This window comes from Falco rusticolus, chromosome 10 (assembly GCF_015220075.1).
Source record: "Falco rusticolus isolate bFalRus1 chromosome 10, bFalRus1.pri, whole genome shotgun sequence".
Lineage (NCBI taxonomy): Eukaryota > Metazoa > Chordata > Aves > Falconiformes > Falconidae > Falco > Falco rusticolus.
The window spans coordinates 31,733,844-31,757,965 of NC_051196.1; the positions used below are offsets into that span (position 1 = coordinate 31,733,844).

General features: G+C 48.1%; 3 protein-coding genes and 1 long non-coding RNA gene across 6 annotated transcripts in view; 2 read left to right on the plus strand and 2 right to left on the minus strand.

Annotated features, from left to right (window-relative positions):
- The window catches only part of JPH2 (junctophilin 2), a 34,033-nt gene extending 26,354 nt beyond the window's left edge, over positions 1-7,679 (minus strand). Inside the window, exon 1 of the mRNA XM_037403190.1 lies at positions 7,013-7,679. Within this exon, the coding sequence (XP_037259087.1) occupies positions 7,013-7,391 (379 nt within the window). The 5' untranslated portion in view covers positions 7,392-7,679. The remainder of the gene's footprint in view (positions 1-7,012) is intronic.
- Positions 7,680-10,574: 2,895 nt separating this feature from the next.
- Positions 10,575-16,332, plus strand: LOC119154613. Its single transcript, XR_005106502.1, has 3 exons — positions 10,575-10,587; positions 10,818-10,822; positions 15,065-16,332. It is a non-coding gene; the product is annotated as an uncharacterized LOC119154613 (long non-coding RNA).
- Positions 11,353-18,590, minus strand: OSER1 (oxidative stress responsive serine rich 1). Of its 3 annotated transcripts, none has more exons than XM_037402410.1 (4): positions 18,540-18,590; positions 14,850-14,966; positions 12,929-13,042; positions 11,353-12,168 (listed from the first exon to the last, which is right to left on the minus strand). In XM_037402410.1, the coding sequence occupies exons 2-4, from the start codon at positions 14,924-14,926 to the stop codon at positions 11,475-11,477; spliced, it is 885 nt and encodes a 294-aa protein (XP_037258307.1). In that variant the 5' UTR covers positions 14,927-14,966; positions 18,540-18,590; the 3' UTR covers positions 11,353-11,474. The 3 variants fall into 3 exon arrangements, with proteins under 3 accessions (XP_037258307.1, XP_037258309.1, XP_037258308.1); XM_037402412.1 differs by lacking the exon at positions 18,540-18,590 and adding an exon at positions 17,352-18,231; XM_037402411.1 differs by lacking the exon at positions 18,540-18,590 and adding an exon at positions 16,339-16,821.
- A 99-nt stretch (positions 18,591-18,689) lies between these two features.
- Positions 18,690-23,562, plus strand: LOC119154614 (oxidative stress-responsive serine-rich protein 1-like). The gene is made up of 4 exons (XM_037402413.1): positions 18,690-18,776; positions 19,350-19,469; positions 21,138-21,248; positions 21,911-23,562. Exons 2-4 carry the CDS (start codon positions 19,393-19,395, stop codon positions 22,593-22,595), a joined length of 873 nt encoding a protein of 290 aa, XP_037258310.1. The 5' UTR covers positions 18,690-18,776; positions 19,350-19,392; the 3' UTR covers positions 22,596-23,562.
- The last annotated feature ends 560 nt before the right edge of the window (positions 23,563-24,122 follow it).

A 24,122-nucleotide genomic window follows, 5' to 3' on the forward strand; every position in this document is an offset into this window, starting at 1 on the left:
CTCTAGACCCCCAAGTCGGGTGCCTGGCCATATCACAGGCTGTCCCGGTGCCTGCAGCCACATATCTGCTTGGCCCTGACATACAGGCTGTCTGTGGTCCCAAGACCAAGGCTTGTGCCACACTACACCAAGCAAGAGAGGGGCAAAAAAAGAAGAGAGGAGAAGAACTGAGAAGCTCTGTGTGGGGTTCCTCCAGCTCTGCCCCAAAAGATGCTGCCCTACGATACTCCTCCAGACCCAGCTCCAGTGTCATATGATCACAGCGTCATATGATGGGGGACATAGAGAGGATCATGTTCACCATGGCCAGGGCTGCACCCCAGGTACAGGGCCCTGCTAATAGCCAGCAGGACCTTGGCAGCGACACCTTGGGCAACTGGGAAAAGCACACCACTCCTCTTCAGGCCCTTTCCAGGTCTGCACATTTGCAGGTTCCAGAAGAGGGAACTGGAAACCACTGCTCTGATTTTTCTCACCAGGATGTCAAGAGACTTAAATTAGTAGCATCAAAGCCCCCTGCAAGAAGTGCTCCTAGGACGAGCAGGAGGGCTGGCAGGGCAGCCTTTGCCTACAGCACCTGCACTCTCACACCAGCACAGCGGGCTGCAAGGGTCAGAGCATCCCTGCTGAGCCCTGTGGGATGGGACGGGTCAGGACGGGACAGGATGGCATGGGATGAGATGAGCCATCTCCCCAGCCTGGCTCCCCTCAGTCTGCAGATGCGGTTGCCTCAGAAACCAGAAAACCACCCAAAACAAAAGCTACATTCAGCTCTGCCCCTGGCACTACAGGACTTGGAACGGGCCAGCTTGCCCCAGACCAGCACCCTGCAGGGCAGATGCCACAATAGCCCCCCATCCCGGAGTATGGGCAGAGGGTGCTGTGGGAGCACAAACGCGCTTGGAAAGGCCACCCCACTCCTTTACTCTGACACGTGCTGCTTCATGGAAGTGAAGAGCCAGCCATGCTGGGGGCATTTTCATGGGCATCTGTCCTAAACCTGGTTTTCACTAAGCAGTGACCTACCAGGAGGCACAAATTTTGGGGAGAACAAGCACTCCCAGGGTCCTGGGGAGGCTCAGCAGGGCTGGGCTGAGGCCAAAGGGGTGACCTATCTTCAAGGCATTCATCTGCCCCCTCAGACACCGTCACTGAGACCAGGGATGACCCTGCTCCCCAGGGAGCAAATCCAGTTCCTTCTTTGGCAATTGTGGGAGTGCATATTTTACGGTCTCCCAGGCCACTTCTGCAGCATAATCTCTCCTCCCAAGCTTCAGGTTTCGTTGAAATCCTCTTTGGACCTGCCTGTGGGGTGTTAACTTACAGCACTGGGGGCCAGGAAAGACAAGAAGTGCCCGAGCAGGCAGCAGCTGCTGCCCCAGGGTGAGCCGCCCCCCGCCAGCCCCTGCCCACCCTGCGGCACATGGGATTTTGGGCTCCTGCAAACAGTTGGTCTCCTCTACCAAAAAAAGTAAGGGTTCAGGTAGTGCAGAGCATCCGCAGGCTGTGGCTAGCCACGGGGAGCAGTCTGCCAGAGCAAGGGGCCATTGCCCAGTTTCTCAGCAGAGCTTGAAGCTCCATTAGGAAAAATAAGGTGGGCAGCACAGGTTAGGGGGCTGGGTGTGAGCTGGGAGCCAAGGACTGTCGCTGAAGATGCCCAGGCATCTGGCTGTGTTCCTCACTGTGCTCCCAAATCCCTCTCTGTACAATGGTGATGAGGCTTCCCAGCACGAAGTGACGTTACGGAGACCCCTATACTGCCCCCACATCCCTCCCCAGCGAGAGCTGTTGAAGTCAGTGCTCCATCCCCGCCCCCAGCCAGACAACAGGGGTGACACACGATCGGGGTGACATTGGTAGTGCTGCCACGTTAACACCCTGGAAAAGGAACTCTGGAAAAGCTTCGCAGGTTTAGGGGACTTGGCCGCTCCTCGGGGGCCAGGCTGAAGAAGCTGCTGCCCTCAGCAAGTGCCCGTCCCCTCCATTCCCCTGAGCAGCACTGGGGCCACCTGGGTGGGAGAAGCCATGTGGCACAGCAGGTCTTCTGGGAGCAAAGGCTGAGGTGCCACTTCCCGGCGACACCCATGGCTGCCCTCAACACGAGCTCTCCAGGCTGGTCTCCCACCTGATTTCAGCCTGTACAGCACAGGCAACATCGTCCCTACGGCACGTGGTGTGACCAAACCGGCCAGCTCTGCCTGGCTTGATGGGGGGCACCGACACAGCACACTGCCACAGCTGCCCAAGCACTGGGGGGGTCAGCAGGCACTGCTGTGCCCGTCCTGCTGTGATTCAGTGCCTGGCTGAGGCCTCGTGCCAGGGCAGAGCCATAAACCACCCCTGGAGCGGAGCCAGAAGCTGCTGAGAGCAGCTGGAGGCGCCGGCGGCCGTGCATTGGGGCACGCAAGGTTTGAGTTGAGCCAAGCCCCAGCTCACCACCACGTCCCAGTGCAGCCAGTTCAAGAGAGAACAGGGCTGTGCAAACCCCCTCCGTACCATGGGCGGTCACTGAGCAGGGCTGCACGTCCCTGAGCCACCGCTACCCCCTGAGTATCAACAGCAGCCTGGGCAAGGGGGAACAGGCAGGACACAAAGCTGCCAGCCAGGCACTCACACGTGTCTGAGATTCTGTAAAAAAGAATTAAAAAAAGCAATGGATGTGAAAAAAAGCAAAACTAAAAATCCCTATTTAGGATGAAAATGGGACAGAACCCCCCTTCCCTGTCTCCCCAGGCCTGCCTGATTCAATAAGGTGGTGGGACAGAGCCACCTAACCCCATCGCGGGGTGATTACCAGGGGACAGGACCCCAACAGTCCTTTATCCTGCATTTTTTCTTATTATAATGACAAAAAGCACTGCTTTCTCTGCAACCCCCAGACATGCGGTTGATCACCTTTGCCTGTCCCCCAACCAAAGCCGGGGGGTGGCCCTGCTGGGCTATCATCATAGGATGGGAAGGATAAAATTGTGGGATCAATGAAAGTGGTATCCCTGCAGCCTCCACCTCCAAACGCGCCAGCAGGGTGGTAGCACCCCATTTCACCCTGGCAGCAGGATGGGATGGTGCCCGGAAGCATCAAAGGCAAAAGCTTCAGCTCCTGGTGCACACCCAGCCCGCTGTCAGCAGCATCACATCTCCCCTTCCCAACACGCCTCGAAGCTCTAGTATAATTAGTGATGAATGTAAATAATACAAACAACCAGGTAAATAATGCAAACAACTCAAATCATATCACTGCTCTATGATCCCCTGCTGTTACCCAGATACTGTGATGACAGATGTGTTCGAAGAACTCAGTGTAAAAGGCCAGGGACATTAAATCCATGCACAGTACCACATATGAGACAGACCAGTGAAAACCTGGTGTTTCTTTTTGATGCCAAAAGTTCTATCTGGTGGGTTCTGTTAGAAAAGAAAGGCAGGGGAAAAAAACAAAACAGCGAAGGGTAAAAAAATTCACAGCATTAATTCACGGGTCAAATTTAGCCACGCAGCAGCTTTGCTACAGAGGCAGCAGACACAAACCAGCACCACCTCTGCTCATCCAGAGCCTGTTCCTGCTTCCCCGACAGCAGGAACATGCTGCTGCTTCTGCCCCAGCCCCTTCCCACTGCGCCTTCCCCGCCCCAGGCACCCAAGGAACTGGTGCTGCTTCATATCACCCCGTTTCATCTCTCCCAGTAAAGCACACTTTCACATTTCTTTCCCCTTTCTTGTGGTCTTGTGATCACTGAATGGTCTAATTGTTTCCACATGCAGTTAATTCTTTTAGCACCCTAGAGACGGAGTTGCAGCATCAAAAATAAGTTGGTTTTCAGCTGCTTTGACTGCAAGTGAGGTGGTGTTGTACCCCTGCCACCCCCCTGATATACATAAACAGTTATTTGTATAGCAAAGCTAGCTTTGGGTCAGATCCTGGGTATGCAGCATGATTCGCTGTTAGCAGCGTGGTGTTTTTCTACAGTAAGACTTGACTGGGTCAAGCACTTGGAGTCAGAAGCATGGAAGTGTCCCCCAAATGAGGCCGCCTTTATAGCAGAGACAAAACTTACAGGCGGAAGCCGAATAACTAGGTGTTTACTCATGGCTTATGTTGCAAAATGTTGAGTTTCCTCATGTGGTGCCTTCCACGACCCCAGTCACTTCCCACTGTAGCTGCCACATCCCGCCCCTGTAAAGGGCTCTAAGCTCTTTCCTGGTGACAGCAGCAGGCACACACGTATATTCAGCTTGGACACCCAAGGCAATATATCGTGATGTTACTCTCTGTCCAGCCACACCAGGAGCTCTGAACCCTTTGGCTGGTTTCAAACAACATTACAGAAGGCGAGCTCTTTAAGCCACTGGTCTCCCGTAGCTTTAACAGAAATGGGTATTTGGTAGTGGAGAGAAAAAGCAAGTGACCCATGCAGTGCCTGGGCTAAACCATACCATGAGTCCACTTCTTATTAGACACCAAAAATCTATATCGGATTTCAAAAAGCTTCACTCCATATTTGGGCCTTAATTACCCACCAGCCTCAGCCAGCCAAGATACAAATCACAGACAATCTCGTAAGTATATTTTATGTGTATTTTGAAGTATAAAGTTTTTATGTGCATGTCTCCATATATGTATATATAAAAAGTTAATTTAAAGTCTATTTTATAACATTAGAATCAGCTACATCTCCTTGAAATCTGCAGGCAGGCCAACCATGACCTAAAGCTTCTAATGACCTGGCAAGAGCCGCACGTTCCCAGAGCCCTCTTCCTCATGTGGCTGGCTTCCAGGGGGCTTGGGAACCACGTCCCCTACTTGAAGGATGGCAGATTTCCAAAGCCTTTCCAGATGTGTAACTTGGCAATCTCAAATTCTAATATTAACAGGTCCAATTAGCAGCCTGGCCACGTCTGGATCTTGCAGATGGTTACAGCGCACAGGTGAGGAGGCAAAACAGGAGCGGGTCCTGCGAGTCAGTAAGTCATTCCACCCCTGTCCTACAAATGTGATGCTGGCTGGTGATGCCCACCTCGGCTTCAGATGCAGCTTTCTACACATTCCTGTACCATCAGAGAAGCTCACATGTTGAATGAATGGCTCGGACCAGCCAGGCCATGATGGCACAATGCAAGGAGCAGCCGCCGGGCACCACGGCACAGCCCTCGTGCGCCAGGTCTATCCGGGCCCTGGGGGCTCAGCTCAGCGCTGCCCGGGGTGGCTCTGGCAGGGCACATCTTCACAGATCAGTGCTAAACTACCAGGGCACCAGGGACCACGCAGATGGCATGTTCTTGGGTGTGGGACAACAGCCCAGCGAGCACTATGCTAACAGAAGCAATATATTACATATCTTTACAGGAGAAAATCTTGTCTCATCTTTCTCCCACTTCTGTCCCAAGCTTTAAGTTCAAGATCTAATAAAATTCAGACTCCTACATCAAGTTTTGCTTCTCAAAACTCTCCTCCGCAACATTAACTTGAAGTTCAGTAGCTGCACTCTTAGAAGAGGATGTATTTTAGGAAGAAGCGAGGAACCGGCCACGCAAATTCAGAGGAGACCTTGCCATCGCCAAAATGAAATTCCCAACAGCAGCCGCTGCTGAGAGTTACTTGGCCACTGCTCGTAACCTGTCAGAGCCCTCCTTACACGTAACCTACACGTCTTACGGCCACACACCGAGGTTCTGCAATGCACAGGTGCATCCCTGTGTGTTAGCCTGAACACTCCCTGCCACCGTGCAAGCTGCACAGCTCAGCGCTGAACTGTTCCACGGCCACGGGGCAGAGGAGGGAGAAAGTTCAAGGAGCTGGAGGGACACATCAGTTTGTAGCAGTACCTACAGCCTCTAAGGGGGCACAAAGAAAAATGAGTCAACTTCAAGACTACATCCCCAGGCTCAACTAGCCATGTGCCTAGGCAAGTTATTGAGAAACAGGTATGTAAAAGCATAACCCTGAGAGCTGGTCCATTTTCCTAACGTCTATAAATCTGATGCTTTTCATTCTGAAGCTTTATACCATTACTGTTATTTTTCTTTACAAACTAACTCCACTGCCTGTCCTAGATAAATATAGATGCGATTCTGATCCATATTTTGAAGAGTATTTCTTTCAAATCACCCCCTCTATTTAGCTATCCTAAATATGGCAGCCTGGAACATTAAAGCAGCGAAGAGCTACAGAATTACTGGCACAGAGATTCTTGCAATGTTTCTAACCCCAAAATTGCCACTAATGCAAGAACACAATTAGACTGAGCATTTACGGAGCACAACAAATATCTGACTATGCAGTACATTTCTGTACTAGCAGAGGTTGACAGCTTCCAAGTAATCGAAGGCATTTATTTTAGGGAAAGGCGTGTGACTATGTATTCGAAACAGCTTAGATGTACTCAACCAAAACAGTTGAGCAAAGCAGATGTCCAGGCAGCCTGTCAGAGGCACGCAAATGGTATTTAATGCATAGGCAAAGTGTGCCGTGATGCCATGGGCAGCTTGTATCCGACCTGAAAACATTCACAACTCGCTGCCCAGCGAGCGAGCGAACAGCTCGCTGCATCGTGCACCGGCAAGGAGTTTCTGGTTTAGTTTGGCGATGTACTGCAATAATCAGTCCCTGGGGAACCAGGAGTCACAGACTACACAAATTGAGCTGCCTGGTGTTAACTATCAATACGGACACGCCAGAGCAGTTCCCAAGGGAGGGATGGTGGGGGCAATGCTCCTGCTGCTCCTCCCTCATGCCTGCAGACTGCAAGCCGTGCACACTGCACCCGGCTGGGAGAAGCGAGGTACACACACACACACACACACACAGCTACGAGGTGGGCAGTTGCACCCTGAGCCCCACTTCTTGCCCGAAGCACCCCAATGGCTCACTGCAGACCGCTGTGCCTGTCTGGATCCCACTATTGTGGGCAGGATCAGGTCACCCCTTCAGCGGGGACAACACGCAGCCTCTGCCATCGCGGGCTGGGTACCAGGCTGTTCATTGCCCTCCCAGCCACCCTGGAGTCACCCTTACCTCCGTCAGCGTAGGTCTCGGTGCCATAGCCGTCCTGCAGGCCGTTATTCCAGGTACCTTCGTACTTGGCTCCGCTGCTCATGCTCTGCCTGGCGCCATACCGTCCCTTAAAGCCATGGGTCCACTCGCCTCTGTAAACCCAGCGTCCTTTGGTCTCGATTCCGAGGCCATGCCTCTTGCCTTGGGACCAGTAGCCTTCGTAGGTGTTGCCACTGGGCCACGTGTATATGCCCACCACTTCAAAGCCGTAGTTCCAGGAGCCCGAGTACTCGCCCTGGCCCTTGGGGCCGGTGCAGATGCCATGCCCGTGGGCTTTGCCCCCTTCCCAGCCCCCGCAATAGGCCCCTCCATCATCAAAATCAAACCTGCCGCCGCTCATGGTGCCCCCGGTGCCCGGCAGCGATCCCAGGGGCCGGGGGCGGCTGCCGCATCCCCGGAGGAGCCGGGACGGGCGCCGGGAGCGGCCGCTCCTGCCTCGCCTGGCCCGGAGGGGCCGGGGCACGGGAGGAAGGAGGAATTGGAGGGAGGGGAGAGGGCCAGGCCGGGCCCGAGCCCCCCGGGAGGGGCAGCCGAGCCCCCCCCCGCTACCTGCCCCGCCGCCGCGCCCCCGCCGCGGGCATGGGGCCGCGCCGGGCAGCCGAGCCCCGCGGCGGCGGGGGAAGAGGAGCAGGAGGAGGAGGAGGAGGAGGAGGAAGGGGGTCCCGAGCCGAACGCGCTCCCCCGGCCCCGCCGCTGCCCGGCCCGCTCTCCTCCCCGCCGGGAAAGGTCAGCGCTGCCCTAACAAGGCCATCGGATCCCGGGAGCTGCTCCCAAAAATAACCCCCCGGAGCCCGGCCCCCGCCTCGGGGCCCTTTTATGAAGGAGGGAAGAGCCGCATCCCCACTCCTCCCCGCCCCGGGCAGGGATCCAGGCGGAGAAGAGGCTGGGAAAGTGAATGTCTGCTTAAAATAGCGCCTGGGAAGGGGCGCGTCGCTCCCCCGCCGCCCGCCCCGCAGCGCGGCCGGGCCGGGCCCCCTCCCGGGGATGCCCGCGGCGGCCCGGCCCCGGTGGGCAGCCTTACAACAAGGAGTAAAAGCACTGCCGCCGCCCGGGCTGCAGCGTACACGCCACTTCTACAGTGAATTTCCAGGGCTGCTCTTAAGGTAGTGCAAAAAAACCCCAAAACCAAACCACTAGCGGCCATCCCCCTCTCTCCCCCACACAACCACCCCCCAAATACGCCCCTGTCCAACAGCCGACAGCACAGTCTAGTCTCAAAACGTTTGGAAAAGAAAGGTGAGACCATACCCCTGGGACAGTTGCAAATGCATTAAGAGTAGTGGCAGCCCACCATGCCTGTAACAATTCACATCATCAGACGCAGGTGGTAGAGAGCACAAGGCGTGGAACACCAGAGAACAGGCTAATCCAAGCCCTGTCTTCTTCCAGCCGCACCTGCCCCATCTCCTACAGACACTGCCGCAGCAGGAGCATGGAGCTGATCCCCCCCTTACTGACCACCACATGCTGAGAAGCTGCGAGAGCTGTGGGGAGAGCTCTGCCCTTCCGGGCCAGCTCCGAGACATGGGCTGAGCACGGGGACAAAGCTGCCATAGGCAACAGCGAGTTTCACACTCGCATAACACAGGTTTACAACTTGCCCAACCTCCTCATCGGTGTTTCTAGGAAAGAAGAGGTATAGAAAAAACCATACGCTATATAACTGCAAGAAAAGCTAAGGATGTATATACAGCACACGAACTACAAATACCTGCAGGCACAGGTGAGGGCCAGCTGCCCACTATAAAGCTAATTATAAAAGGCTTCACTTTTACTCAGCCACAAGAAGGAATGTGCACTTTGGGAAGGGACTCCAACACAACTCAAAAGTGCCGCTTGGCAGAACTGGCCCTCTAAAGCTTCCTTTAAAAAAATAAGTCAAATTGTGAAATTGGCTCAAGTTGGATTTTTTTTTTTAAGCTAAGCTTTTAGACTACTCAGGCACGCTTTCAAGGTTCTTGCTGCATGATTAAGGGCTGGAAATTCAAATTTTCTCAAAGCAAAACTAGAAGGTTTTGTTTTGTGGTTTCTGGGGAGACCAAAGCATCTTAACACTTCATAGTAACAGAAGGGAAAGCATTAAGGCAACAGTTGTAGCTAATCATGGTCTTCTATTTCATGGTGTTCCAGCACTTACCAGCCCAAAGATACTGTAACTGCCCTGAAACGATGCCAAGTTCAGGACCATATAATTATTTACTTAGCAACTTTTCCTAATTACATAGCACAGTTGTGAACTGATAGCACACTTTGTTTAAATGTTAGTAACTTACGCAGATGTTGGCATTTAAAGAGCTTTTGTTGACCGCTAACTTACACAAACTTCAGAAAGCCCTAACATCGTGTGCACATTAAGGCACCACCCAGAGCTGGTCTTATTTCTTCATCTTGGCAGAAAAATTCACATTCTCCTCCGAAAGCTGAGCGGGAAGGAGCCCGCTGCACCCAGCCAGCACCCAGCCTGGGCCTGACCTCTAGTGGCCCAGCACCGCTTGCCTCCCTTCCCAGTCTGCACCAGCTCATGCGTTCTACTCCGTTTTTTTAATATTACCTCCTGGATTTTGATCCACTTTCTAAATACAGCAGTATTTAGAGCTTGACAGCGCTTGACATTGCAATCCTAAACCCTGCAGGTACAGGTCTGTGGTGACTAATGAAAGAAATGCTAAAAAGCAGCATGGTCTTGGAAGGCATTCTAAGCCCCACAACGGTGTTGCTGTGGTTGCTGCCTGCAAGCGTTTGGGAACAGTAAAGAGTGCTTATTTCAGAAGTAAGGTCATTTTGCACTTTGAAACCCAGTATTGCAGAAAATAGTTACCAAACAATTGCCTTGAATTCAGAACACAGGTGGCAGAAATATGGCTATTTAAGAGCAGGGAAATGGAAGGGAGACACGGGATCCAAGTACACTCTGCAAGGATTAGATGAGACTTCAGAATTGGCAAAACAGGTACATTTGCATGGCCACTTGTTCAAAGATACTAGGTACTGCCATAGAAATGACAAAAAAAACCCTGACAGTAACATGAAAGGATTTTGGGAAACGTTTGTCTCCATTTCTTCTCCAGATCTTACAGCCAGAAAAGTTCGAGTACTGCAAATAGTAAAGACAATCTTAACACAACTCACCTCTCCCTCAAGAAATCTTATTATTTGGTGGGGTGCTCCTTTGCTACACGCGTATTTATAAAAGACAAATTGTGCTGATGCACACAAAGGATGGCAAGCTGGTTGTTTCTGAAGTAGTAAATTTCAGGAAGAATGCAAAGCTGGAAAAGGCATCTACAGTGACAATGGTTTAGTAAAAAGACTGGAGTGGAAGAGAAAAAACACAGTGCTGAAGATTCCCCAGCTGTGCAGCTGACAGCTGTTCACTCAAGTCTATGAGTATTAATACTTGAAGGCTTATACTTGATGTTACAGAGCAGGCTGAACAAAGCTAAAACACAACATCCCAACACACCAGAGTGCGTGAATTAAGACAACTGAAGTGAGCAAATGCGGTTTCTGCCTTCATAAAAGACACACTGAACGCAGTCCATCATCTCATTTTTCCTTTGGTTAACTGAAGAAAATCTCCCTGAAGAAAGCAGGGTATTTCTCCTGCTGCAGACAAGTCTCTAAAGCCTATCGGACATGGGATAAAAAGATATGCTTGCTTTACATTTTCCTCTAAGCAACACTACAGAGATCAGAATAACCTCTTGAAACAATCTTGCTTTGATAGTTCACATTTCTTTTCCTCATCAGGTAGTAGCCTACCAAGCAAATGTTGTGTCAATCTAGTAACACCTGACTACATTAACATTACCAAAGACAGGGAAGGAGGATGCCTGTTCAGCTGATCAGAGATAAAGCCTCTTTAGGCACAAAGAAATAACAATGTTTCCATCATGAAAAGATGACTGTCTCCCCTGAATTCTCCTAGATTGGTAACAGTACCAAAGGGAGCATAGGAGATTGTCACACTCCTTTATGAAATAAAATCAGAGGCACAAGCATCCAAAAATGTAGGCATAAGTGTTACAACCTGAGGTCAAAGTGATTTCAAAGAAGGTTAATTACACCGGGTTTCTCACAGCAAGAGCTCTAAGCACCAAGCAATCTAGGCACTCTTCTCCAACAAACCAAAACAAGAGGATTTTTGAAAACAAAGTAGAATTTCCCCAAGTATCAGGTCTCTTAACTATAGGCAGGTACACTCTAAACACGTTCACTGTGTTTACATCATTATCTACTCCAAGCTCAAATTATAATGCTTAAGCTAAACCATTTATCCAGCTTAAATAATGAACATTAGCTAAGATGCAAAGAAGTGTTTTTATTGCAAGCACAGTGAGCAGAGGTTGGGTTGCATCTCACATGAGTGTGACTGAAGGCAGACTTAAATCACCCACCCTTCTGTTTTTAGTGCTCATTGGTGTCAGGTGTACATCATTTCTGCCATGTGAGACATCTTCTTTGGAATATACAAGTAATATTCCACGTATCCTGAAAGATCTTCAATAGTCACATCATCCACAAAGGCCCTGGCTTGCTCAGAGCAAGAGCGTGGAGAACTTGAGGGAGTTCTTGATGGCAACACCTGGGAGTGATCCTCAGAAACTGTTCTTCTATCAGGTGCCAATGGGAGAGTGTTCTGCAAGCCAGAGAATTTGTACACTTCCATATCTTGCCACCGTTTACACTGACAGGCTTTATCTGCACATGCACACGGCTTATTCATGTTCAGCTTGGACACAGACTGAAAGTCAGAAAGCTCCGTGGTCTTTAGGCTTGCTTTGGATGCTACGGAAACAGCAGCTGGAGAGTTCTCCTGTCTGTTCTCTGACACCAACTGTGTAACAGAAGCTCCCAAAGACTCAGCATCAGCTCCCTTCTGGCCAATATCAGGAGCAATACTGCATCGTTCGTGTGCACAAGCTTCCTTTGGGACCGGCATCCCAAACCCACTGCTCTCATCCTGGGCATCAGCCTGGCTCTTGTGGACTAGCGGGTTGCACGTGGAATGTGATTTTGTGCTGCAATGGATAAACCTTGGAGGATGAAGAATTGGAGACTTGGAACGCCTGCGACGCTGGGTTCTCACAACTCCTCTTGAAGGCTTCTTCATAGACCTACCAGGAAAAGACACAAAAAGGGAGTGAAAAATCACCAGAAGACTTATTGCTGGATTATAAATACTATTGGGCAAAATCTCTTCTGCACTGATATTGCATGGAAGAGCTTTAAACTCAGAATGTTTGCTCAGGGTATTCTGCTATCTTGGAATTTGACTTTGTTCTAGTCAAGCAGCTGTACAAAATACAAAAGGAACACCTGAGAAATGAAACCAAAAGTGCGTGCTTTTAAGGTTAGAAAATGAGTAAAGCATGTGAGACATGACAAAATAACCTCTAAGGGAAGGACAAAGCACAAGACGACAGCACAAAAGTAACGAAGCAAGGGCAAAAGGTGGGTTTGTTTCAGTAGGAAATGAGCGTGAAGTTCTGTGTAGGTACTACAGCCATCAATTCTTTCTTTTAATCTAGTTCCCAAGGCATAGCGACAGCTTCTGCAATGTCAAACAGTGACTGAAAGATGCATTCATGACTGACTGATTCAGAAACTGCAGTTCAGATTTATATTAAGAAATATCTATAATGTTTAGCAACCTACAGTTGAACAGTATTTCCTTTCCCTTCACATAACTGTAAATAAGAATAGTAGTCACATATGAACAGAAAAAGGTGGTGCAGAATATTTAAAGTAGTTCTTTAATAAAGAAAACTTGGATTCCTTGTTCAAGGGTGTAGGTACTAGAAACCTTGTCCCTTTAAAATTCCCTTTCAGTGCAGTGTCATCTGAAGTAGCCTGATAATCCTAAGCTTCTCTTACCCATGCCAGGTTTCCTTAGAAGTACACGCATTCTTCGGTTTGTTTTCATCTGCCACTGCTCTAACTAGTGCTCTTGGACCTGTCCCTTCACCCACAGAGAGAGAAGCAGTAGACCTGTGAGAGACAGAATGAAAAATTAACAGCCTGGACTGGTTAGCACTACAAATATGAAAAAACTTGTGAATCTTCTTTCCCAGAAAAGATTGCTTCAAATTTTTTTTACAATATACCTTAAAAGACGTGTCCACAAAGACCCAAATCAGAAAAACAGTGTTTACATATTCCTATCTCAAAAGTTTGTATAACACTCTTTCACCAAACATGATGCCATTCAGCAACTAGACTGCAAATCCAAGCTCCACATGTCAATGACGAAGCACACACAGTGACTAAATTTCAGTTTCCCGGGAGAGGGGAGGGGAAAAACACCATCACTGAAGAAACACGTCTCTTTTTCCAGAGACAAGCAAGTCATTCTTTCCTAAAAATAAATGTTCTTTGTACATAAATAGACTTTGTTTAACTGAAGAACACTTAAGCCTCTGTCTAGGACAACATAAGCTACAACTCTTGATACTATTGCAAGTTCAATCACTTGAGCAACAGAGTTGTATCACATCTTCAACTTCTATTCAAGCCAGGGACCTTCAAAGATTTCCTAATTTTTCTGATGCTATAATTTCATCCCAAACTCCCATCTTCAAGGAGCTGTACTAATCCCAAGAACAATTTTTCCAAGTTATGACTTCACATATTACACTGGAATTCACAAGGAAATTATTTTCCAAATCCCTTATTAAATTAGTTTGTAAGCAGGGCGGATTCCCTGAAAAGTGAAAACAAGTCCCCACACACTGATCTAGGATAAGGTTAACTGATATTTAATAGAGTCCAAACTATCAAACATCTATTTTCCATTTAAAGGAAAATGAATACAATGCAGAAAATTGAAGGCCAACAGTAAAAACTCCAAAGTAACTAAGTATGCCTGACTAGGGGGTGGGACTAGAGATACTGAAGAAGAGGCATTTGTGTGGTGATTCATTTCTAATGAGTTTAATTACTTAAGGGAAAGATAACTTTAGAAGTCCATCTACTCACGATCTAAACTCTATGGCAATTCTAGTTACCACCTTGGTATTTACATCCCGCCTTACTTACACCTTCATTTCAGTTACTGGCATAATTGCATCACTGACAATAGCTTACTGAAACACAGTACTACACAAATAACACATAATGGGGCATCTTTGTCAGCAGAAAACATTACATAAAAGCCTTTCCCCCCCTTCTCCATTTTAGATAGAAATTGTCATCGCCAACAGAAGACATGCTGCTTGTGTTCTGCTACCTGGGACAGGCAGGCTAAGTGCCATGTGTCAGATCTCCCACAAAACCAGACAACACAAAAAACATTCTTTCCCATTTACTGATTTTGGTTATAAATAGGAAATTTGTAAGTGACAGCAAGGAAAACAGTCTGTGTGGGAATCATGCACTGAATCTAATGCCCTCCTTTACTGACATGGAAACAACATTTCTCTCCTGGGAAAAGATGGGAGTTTATTCTCACGACAGGCCTTCAGAGCCATGACAACACGCTAACTAGCAGAGTTCTAGCGCTATGGACAATCCCTGGCAGCCAGAGTCATACCAAAATTTATGCCAAGCATGTTGTCAACTGCTGACTGTTGTTAGGTTTGTTTCAAGCCTGTTGGGAGCTAACAGCGATCAAACAAATTACAATTCCTTGAGAAGTGCCGTCTACAGCTAGCAAATTTATTTCAGTTTAACCAAAATGAAGGCTTTCAGTGCCTAACCTTTTACAATTACCTCATTCCCTCAAAGTTAACAGCAAGGGTGTTCCCTTCAAGTCCATTTGTAATATGCTAACTATGTACCTCCCTGTGGTGTTACTCACCCAGCTGTGTCAACTCTTAGCTTTTTGAATGCTGTCTGCAGGCTTTCCTCTTCTCCATCCTTAGCTTCTGTTTTCATTATTGGAATGGCCAGAAAGTGACAGAGTTACCATGTACAGCTACAATCAGAAAAAAAGACATAAGAAAATAAGGCCCAATGCCTTGCTAAAAACATTAGTTGCCCAGCAGCATCATAATACATGAAAATAAACTCAAGCTGAGGTAATTCTAGTAGAACATTTTTGAAAGTTGATTCAGAAATTCAGAACAAGCTTTACGATACCCAAGAATGGAACAAAGTCTCTTGTACAACCACATAAGTGAATGAACAACTTAAAGTAAAATTTAGTGTCAAGAGCATCCTGCACATCCGTTACAGTCTAGACAGATGACTGTCCTGCAGTGTTACCAGAGTAATTTCAGAAGAGGTGAAAGGTGAGAAGAAACACCACCATTAGAAACAGTGAACTTCCCACAACTGCTGTTTCCAACTTTGGGATTTGATGTTGCATATATAATTAAAAAAACCAAAACCAACAGATTTTTCTTAGAACAGTATAAAATGTTAAGCTAAACAATTTTTTTGATCTTATGTCTAGATCCCAGCAATAATTACACAATCTTATCAGAACATGTGGTTTTGATTGCAAATAGACATTAAAATGTTCTCATATCAGGTCTTGAACAAGTACAAATGCAAATACAAGTACAAAGAGCAAAAATAAGCCTTGTTTTAATTAAAAAAAGAATTGATAAAAACTGGCTGATATGTGGTGTTTTTTTTGAAATCTACCCTGGCCATCACTTAATCCAGCTTCAAAGGAATCTCAAATCTTTCTAAATTTGATGCTTTTCAGTGCCTTACATTCCTTCAGTCACGTGCACGTCCTACACCAGCCACGCTTCTGCTAATGAAATAATCAATAAATGTTTCTTAGCACTGTCTTTGCTTTTGCTGAGCAGAAACCACTGCCAGCAGCCAGTCCCAGTTCTACACCAGACCACCTCAAGCCCAGCATTTGTTGAAGTTTACTTGGCTGATTAGCCTGCTTCATTTAATGCTTTGGACTTGAATACTTCTGGAAAAGCAGGACCGCTTGGTGTGGGTGCCATCACCAGGAGAGTCTTTGGCCACACTGTATGGGGCATGAGGAGATCATCTTCTCAGACTTTTTTTAAATTACAAGGTTGTCACACTTGACAACATTCTACAATGAGACTGGTTTGGTAGACAAGGGGAGAGCAGCAGCTATTTTCTACCTGGATTTCTGTAAGGCTTTTGACACTGTCTCCCCCAAGACCCTCTAGGCTGGGCCATCAGTCAGCGAGGTGGACTAAAAAGCAGCTGAACAGCTGAGCCCAGAGGATGGTGATCAGCGGCACAAAATCTAGTTGGAGGGCAGCAACTAGCACTGTATGCCAGGGGTCAATACTGTGTCCAGTCCTGTTTAACATCTTAATTAGTGATGTGGATCATGCGGGACAGCGTACCTTCAGCAGGTTTGCCGTTGACACCAAACTGGGGTGAGTGGCTGGTACACCTGAGGCACCTCAACAGGCTGGAGAAAGGGTCCGACACAAACCTCATGAACTTCAACAAGGGGAGGCGCAAAGCCCTGCCCCTGGGGAGGAACAAGCCCACGTGCAGCACAGCCTTGTAGAAAAGGCTCTAGGGGTCCAGGTGGACACTGGGATGGAGAGGAGCCAGCAATGTGCAAAGGGACTAACCGTGTCCTGGGCTGCAAGTTGAGGGAGCTGATCCTTCCTTCTATTCAGCACTGGTGAGACCACAGCTGAAGTGCTGTGTCCAGCGCTGGCCTCCCCACTACCAGAGAGACACCGACATGCTAGAGAGAATCCTGTGAAGGGCCACGAAGACGATGAAGGGACTGGAACATCTCTCCTATGAGGCTCGGAGAGCTAGGACCGTTCAGCCAACAGAAGAAAAGGCTCAGAAGGGATCTCACCAGTGTATGTAAATACCTGAAGGGTGGGTACAAAGACGACAGAGCCAGGCTCTTCTCAGTGGTGCGCAGTGACAGGACCAGAGGCCGTGGGCACACACTGAAATGCAGGAGGTGCTGTCCGAGCATAAGGAAACACTCCTCTGCCACGAGGGCGACTGAGCACTGGCACCGGCTGCCCAGGGAGGCTGTGGGGCCTCTCTCCTTGGAGATACTTGAAAGCTACCTGGACATGGCCCTGGGACACCGGCTTGGGGTGGCCCTGCAGGCGTCCCTGCCAACCTCAACAGTTCTGTAATTCTTTATCTTCCCCAAACCCTAAGAATCAACAGCTCCTGTAAGGAGAACACACTTAGACGGAGCACTAACCCTGCCTAATAATATACTAATAACGCCTAGGTTAGTACAACTTTTACCAACTAAGCACCAGCTTTTTTTGTAGCATGGAAAAGGTCTCAGTGAAGCGAGAGGAGTAATCTGAACCTCTGCTGCTCAGCTGCTTATTCAGATACTGAGTAGTAATTTCTGTTCCCTCACAACCTCATTCCAGTCGGAGGTGGCAGCTCTCCCCACTGTTGTTCCAGCTGCTGGCTCTGCTATGATTTCACCTGGACGCCCTGCATTGCAGACAGCTGTTATGACACACACAGAGGGATAATGTATCATAACAACTTCAAGGCACACATTGTCCAGTGCGTCAGAGAGCAAGTAAACAGGAGAAAAGGAAACTAACACAGAGATTGACAACACGAGGCTCGTCTCAACAAGTTATTATTCTATATACCTTTTTAGCTAAATACTACTGTTCCAGTGAAATATCTGGTCCTTGCTTCAGTAAGCTTTTTCCCCCGACTTAAAAAGAAGATTCCTTAAAAGAAAAAGGTCAGCCTGCAATATTTATTGGTTTGTTTTTTTTTTTTAATACCACCACCCTGTATTATATAACTGCAGCAAGAAAATGAGAGTAAAAAGTTTTTAAATCACGGCGTGTTATTCAAAACATACTACCAGAATTAGACCACATATTTTATCACGCTGACCTTCCTCACTGACTCAGTAAATCCTCAGAGATACAGAATTTATTCAGATAAAACCCCACTCAGTGATAACTGTGCATAAACTTAAGCATTTCAGACACACCAGCCAACTAACACAGATATCAAGAAAAAGCAAATTACTGTGAAAAACAATCAAGGCTTAATGCTGTGTCAAAACCCCACACTGACAGTTGTGTTCTTTATCTCCTAAACACACACCCATCCTCTCCCCATTAATTTTCAGCCATTTCCCAGCAACACAGGCCTGCTGACCCACCGCCCGCCCCCCACCAGGGCACAACGCACAAGCGCGTCCAGCTGGATTCAAGACGGGCACGTAGAGAGACCGAAAGCTCGAAGGCACCCGCGGCCGAGGCCCCCAGCAGCCCCCCCGGTACAGCCCGTCGCGGCCGTTCCCTGGCCGCTCTCCGGCCACTGCCGCCCCCAGCCCCGGCGGCACCTGCTCGTTACCCCCGGAGCTGAGGCGGGGCCCGACTCCACCGCGGTGACTCAGCACAGCCCCTGCGCCCCGCCGGGGCTCGCCCCGCGCCCTCCAGCCCCGCCAAGGGACCGGCAGCGCCTCTGGCAACCCGCGAGGGACAGGGGGCCCCGCCGCGGGGGCCCGGCCGGCTCTGCCCGCCGCGGGGGAGCAGGAACCCGCCGGGAGCAGCGCCCCGCCGCCCGCACTTACCGCGCTCGCCCGAGGGCCGGGCCCGGCCCCGCCGCCTCCGCCGCCTCCCGCCGGGCTGCGCGGGGCTGCCCCGCCCCTTCCGCCGGAAGCGATGGCGGCCGGGCGGGGGCGGGCCGGCGGCAGGGCGGGGCAGCCGGGGCGCGGCGGGCAGCGCGCGCGCGCATGCGCGCCCCCGGGGGCGGTGACCTCACTTCCTGTTGTGCTCGGGGCCCGGCGGGCGCGGGGCTGGGGGCGGCGGTGAGTGGCGTCCGCCGTGCCAGGACGGCCGCGGCCCCGGGGAGCGGGGGGCGCGGGGGAGAGGGGGCTGGGCGGTGAGGGGAGGCCCCGGGGGCGCGGGCGGCGCGGTGACGGGGCGTGGGCGGGTCAGGCCGCGGCCCGGGAGGACCCAGCGCTGCGCTGCCGGGGCTGGGGAGCGGCCGGGGGGTGCGGGGCGGCGGGGCTCTGCCTCGGTCTGCCCGCGGGCCGGCCGTCGGCAGGGGCTGTCCCGCCGCGGCGGCAGCGCCAGCGCCAGCTCTCCCTGGCTCCGGCTCTTGTGGCGGCGTCCGGCGCGTCGCAGGGCTGCACTCGTGCCTGCTGCCAGCACGCATACCTGCTTACCCAGTAAGAAAAAGACACTGGGTTATTTTTAACATCGGCTGCGCCTGTTCTGAGAAACCCAGAGTTTAGAGTTCACGGTAAAAAATACTGGACAAGTCTGGTCAGACGGCAGCGCGATTGCCCGCAGAAGAACGGGCATCCGTCGCACATGTCATCTCGGTTTTGTAGAGACCGTGTGTGTTTAGAGCTCAGTGTCAAATTTTTGTATTTCAGTTTATTCTGTATGGCACAGTCGGTTACACGCTGAGAGCCATCAATGGACTTGGAAGCTAAAGATGAAGAGGAGGAGAGTCTGCAAACAGCTTTCAAGAAGCTGAGAGTGGATGCAGCAGGGTAAGCGAGCAACGAAAAGGACCATGGCACTTCTCAGGTTTTTCGATACATACTTACATTTGCTTTCTATTATTTTGCATCTCAAAACAAATGTCATTTGGTGAAAGGTTCCTTTCTTTCCAAGGGGAGAAAACTACATCACTTAACATGAAATGCAGTTGTTATAACTGTCTAACAGGCAAAGCAGTACTTTATTACTGACTAATTTTGACACAGTATCCAACTGAAATTAGATGGTGACTGTACAAAAACATGAAATGACTCGCCCAAAGCAGTGAACCCACTCTTAACTGTTGTAGCTGTAGTCACCATGTGTGATACAGAACTTGTTTGTCCATTCATGTAAATGCTGGTGTCTTCAGCCACATTATCGGCCTTTACTGTGGTGCACAAAAATTTGCTTGGAGAGCATCTGATAGACAGCACCAACAATCCATAGTGTGCCGGAGAGCCCAGCCTTGCTGGAAGTCATCAGGCTACATAAGAGCACTGATCGTTTCTGATTTTAGGCGATTTTGTAGAGTAAAATGTCCGCAGACATTTTTATACTAAAAACTTATTCCATAACACATGGGTATACTGATAATATGTAGTATAAGCATCTTCCTTAAAAGTAGGAGTTAAGAAAATTATGCAGTCTTAACGCTTTGTGAGGTAGTTCACTTGTAATCTTTTAGGAATTCACAAGGAATTGTCAAGAGACAACTTTGTATTGATAATTAATGTTACATTATGAATTCACCTCCACAGCCATCAATACTGCTATCATGACTTCCTCTGCATGTTAAATTATATTTTGCTTTGATACTCGTTCCCTCTACTTCAGGAGGTCTTCTGTTAAATGTGGAAAAATATAGCTGTTCTCTAACAAGGAACTGTGCCTATTAAGCATTGTGCTTTTGATGTGTGGAATTCTGGTTGATTCCTGATGATATCTTCTTAGGCATACAAAGATCCTGTTTTGCTGGCACATGTTTTGAACAGCTCGAGTCTTGTGACTAATGCCGTAAGATCAATTTTGGGCAGTGTACTTGGGCTCTTCTGCTAGAATTTCAGCCTTGTTTCTTGCAATTTCCTATCCCGTGTTCCAAATCACACACAGAGCCATCATAAATACAGATCTGCGTGCTAAGGCGTTTCTGTTTGTTGTCTGGACCTCCAGGGCCAGATGTTTTTTTTTCATTCCCTGTTTATCTGGGAAATTTAATGAGAAATAAATTAGTAATCCGTCACTGTGCATTGTGCATCCACTTTTCCACTGACTCCTCCTCAGGCTGCTGCTATACGTTCCTGACTTTGCAGTTCAGATGAGTAAGAGCCTATCTTTAACAACTATTGTCTGACAAGAACATTTGGAACCTGAATTTACATTCTTTAATGTGTCATTTTGGTACAAATAGGGTATGACATCAGCCTCTGGGCATTTTGGCCTCCTTTCATTTCATCTCACCTATCTTTAGACACTTGACTGAGGTCAATATAGTAAGAGTGGTTAGATAAATCTCTGTAATAATCCTGTTTCTAACCACTGACTGTAGAGGAAGTCAAGGCTGTGAACTTAACATGTCTTAGCTAAGCATCTAAAGCAGATAGGCTGGATGTTCAATGTACAAATGAAGCAGTATGCTCAGGCATTACTGTAACGTGGCATTTCCCTTTTTTGCTCAGATGTATTGCAGCTCTGTCTGTGAGCGATGGGATGATTCTTAGAACACCAACAAGAGCAGCCATGGATGGAGGCAAGCAACAGACGGTCTGCTCAAAGGAAGCGTGGCATGGGTAAAGCATACCATTCACAGCACCATGAACGTGTTTCTGGTTTGAGACATTTAACACTGCACTTTCCAATGCAGGTTGCTGTTAATTAGTTGCTTCAACATATCTTTTCTTGTCTTTCTATTAAAAAACTTTACCATAACTGTTCGATAATGATGTTTTTAAAGGGGATTTCATCAAAGCCTTTTAAAAAAAATTTGTCTCATAGAGAGGGTAACTTCCTTTTCCACTGATTTCCTCAGAAATCCACTTTTTTCAAGTCTTACACCTTTGCAACCCCCTCTCACCTCTTTCTTGGGTTATTTTATTTCTGTGTTGATATACCAGGATATTTAGTGCAGTTCTGTCAGCAGCTCCAACGGGTGTCCAGGTTCTGCACTACAGTTCAATTTAGGATGACAAAGTATCATTTGCTTAACACAGGAGATTTGGGCGGAAGTACCTTTAAATAAGGGTGGTTTGTATTTGTCTTTACTTTGGGGGGGGCCTGGTTTCTTCAGACTCCTCCACTTTACCTGTCAGAGACTGTAAGTGACAGTCACCTGATTTTTCTAAGCAGAAAAAAACCCCAATTTCTACAAGGTTTTTAGCCACATTTTAGAGCTTATTGAGCTATGGTGTGGATTCTGGAGTTACCTACCTGCTCACCCATTACAACCCTGCAGGTGTGTGAGAAAGCCTTCTAGAGGATCGGCGAGAGTACCACGTCGCAGACGCTCCAAGTCTCCCGTCCTGCATCCTCCCAAGTTTACATACTGCAATACGAAAGCCAGTAACCAGCTGAAACACAAAACCCAGGCCGACACGTCCAAGGGTAGTATCAGTTCAGACATTTTTGTTACAGCAGAATACGGTACGAAGGACAGGCACGATTCTCACTTTGAGGCCAGTGATGACAGAACTGAACCTTTGGAAGCTTTGACCACCGAAGAGCCTTTGGAGAAGCCAGGAGGGAATTGCTCTACTCTCTCCTCATCCTTTGAAACGAGCTTGCATTCTAGCCAAACCTCAGATTTCCAGTCCTTATCCATGCTTAGCAATGGCAAGCAGTGCCCTTGTACGGACAAGAAATGCCAGTGCAAGCAGTGGCGAACCATGGAAGTGTACTCTTTCTCTGGCTTACGGAGCGTCCTGTCAGAATGCGAAAAGGCAGTGCTGGGTGTCCATGCCCAGTCTCTTCAAAATAGGTCCCCTTGTGGGACAGCCTCGTCAAGTTCTCCTAGGTCCTGTTCCGAGCAAGCTCGAGCCTTTGTGGATGACGTGACCATTGAAGATCTTTCGGGATACATGGAATACTACTTATATATTCCCAAGAAAATGTCTCACATGGCAGAAATGATGTATACTTGACTGAAAGCAATAGAGCATCCTGCATCAGAGTTTGTGATAATGGTTGGATTAAATGCCTTGTCAGTGCCATGTTTTCACTGTTGTGTGTTTGATCAAATGTTTCTTTGCCTCATACAGTTTAGTTTTCTAATAAAATGAAAAATGGAATATAGTTTCCAAGCTAGTTCTAAAAAGAATGCACTAAAGTCTGAATACCTTAACAAAAGCACTGTAGATCAAATGAACTCCCTTTGTTTTTCGGTTTGTGCTGTGGATATTCAAGCTCTGTATGCTGTTTTCACTATGTTTTGGGGGCAGGGGGGAGCCTTTTAGGGTTTTTTTTTTCTGAAGTTTTGCAGTATTCAGAAGGTTCAGTCTTAATATGTCCCAGTACTTAGAAAAATGTTTCATAGCTATAGCTCTTATCTTCCTCATCCTGCTCTAGAGAGGAGAATGAGAAGGCATTTGCTATTTTGGATAGGGTGAGTCTCCTTTCATTGAACACTATTTGGCTCCTTTTTTAGTTGGATCAAATTATGAGTGCTTCCTCCTCACAAGTTTGTTGGGAGGCCCAGAATGTGCGGGTATGTGCTTGGACCTTTTTTGTAATCTAACTAGCTCACTCTTAAGCAGTTCTATTTTTTTGCAGATAAGTGAAGCTCTTAGAAGAAAAAATATATTTTGTTATTTGTGCTTTACAGATGGAATAATTTAGGGGGAAGTGAAGCAGGCTAACAGTTTTTTTGGGCCGTGCTGTCTTAGAAGTGGAGGTGGTGGAGCCATCTATACAGGTTGTTTCTGAGTATGTTTGATACACAAAGTGGTGTGGAAATAGGGTAAACAAGAAGTGTGTATCATACAGGCTGTGTGGTGTAGAGCTATAACGTTCCTTCTGGTTGAAAATACTGAAATAAAGTTTGTTGCTGAGACCTGGATTAATAAATGTTTGTCAAAATCCAGCAAATTAAAGACTGAATAATTTGACTTATGCTCATCTCCCCTCGACTTTTTTTTTTTTTTTTAAATAAAACCCCAAAAGTACTTTCAGTGTCAGCTGTACACACATGCTAAACAACCATGTTTGAGGTAAAATACTGCAGTTTTCATTTACGTGCTTAAAAATTAGTGGTCAGCAAGCCAAGGAGTCACAAGCAGTTGTATAAAAATAGATGACAGCAGATGCAGAGAGTTGGCTCTGTACTCTGTGCTAGAGAAGACTCAGACATTCTAGATTATAATTGCTGCCTGTAGATTTTATTCTAATCATCCCTAAAACTTACACTATGAATCCAGGAAGTTCAGATTTAGAGTTTAAATAAATCCAAATAAGTTAACATAAGTATACAACTAAAACTATTATTTTGTTCTTAAGTGTCATGCAGTTATTTAGTATGCAATATTGACTTGTACTCTCAAATGATTTCTAAATTTTCTTGGGGGATTTTACTGTCCCCTTTACCTTCCTTTTCCAGCACTGTCCTGCCTATTCACACACAGAACTTTGGGTTTCTTCACTTCCCCTTCTTTCTCCCTACAGCAAATCCGATA

Excerpts from the sequence above, each read along its gene's own strand:
- OSER1 (XM_037402410.1), bottom strand. The coding sequence starts at position 14,926 with ATGAAAACAGAAGCTAAGGATGGAGAAGAGGAAAGCCTGCAGACAGCA. Across the intron at positions 13,043-14,849 it reads CTAAGAGTTGACACAGCTGG|GTCTACTGCTTCTCTCTCTG; the intron begins GTGAGTAACACC and ends TGTCTCTCACAG. Across the intron at positions 12,169-12,928 it reads TCTAAGGAAACCTGGCATGG|GTCTATGAAGAAGCCTTCAA; the intron begins GTAAGAGAAGCT and ends TTTTCCTGGTAG.
- LOC119154614 (XM_037402413.1), top strand. The coding sequence starts at position 19,393 with ATGGACTTGGAAGCTAAAGATGAAGAGGAGGAGAGTCTGCAAACAGCT. Across the intron at positions 19,470-21,137 it reads CTGAGAGTGGATGCAGCAGG|ATGTATTGCAGCTCTGTCTG; the intron begins GTAAGCGAGCAA and ends TTTTTTGCTCAG. Across the intron at positions 21,249-21,910 it reads TCAAAGGAAGCGTGGCATGG|GTGTGTGAGAAAGCCTTCTA; the intron begins GTAAAGCATACC and ends ACAACCCTGCAG.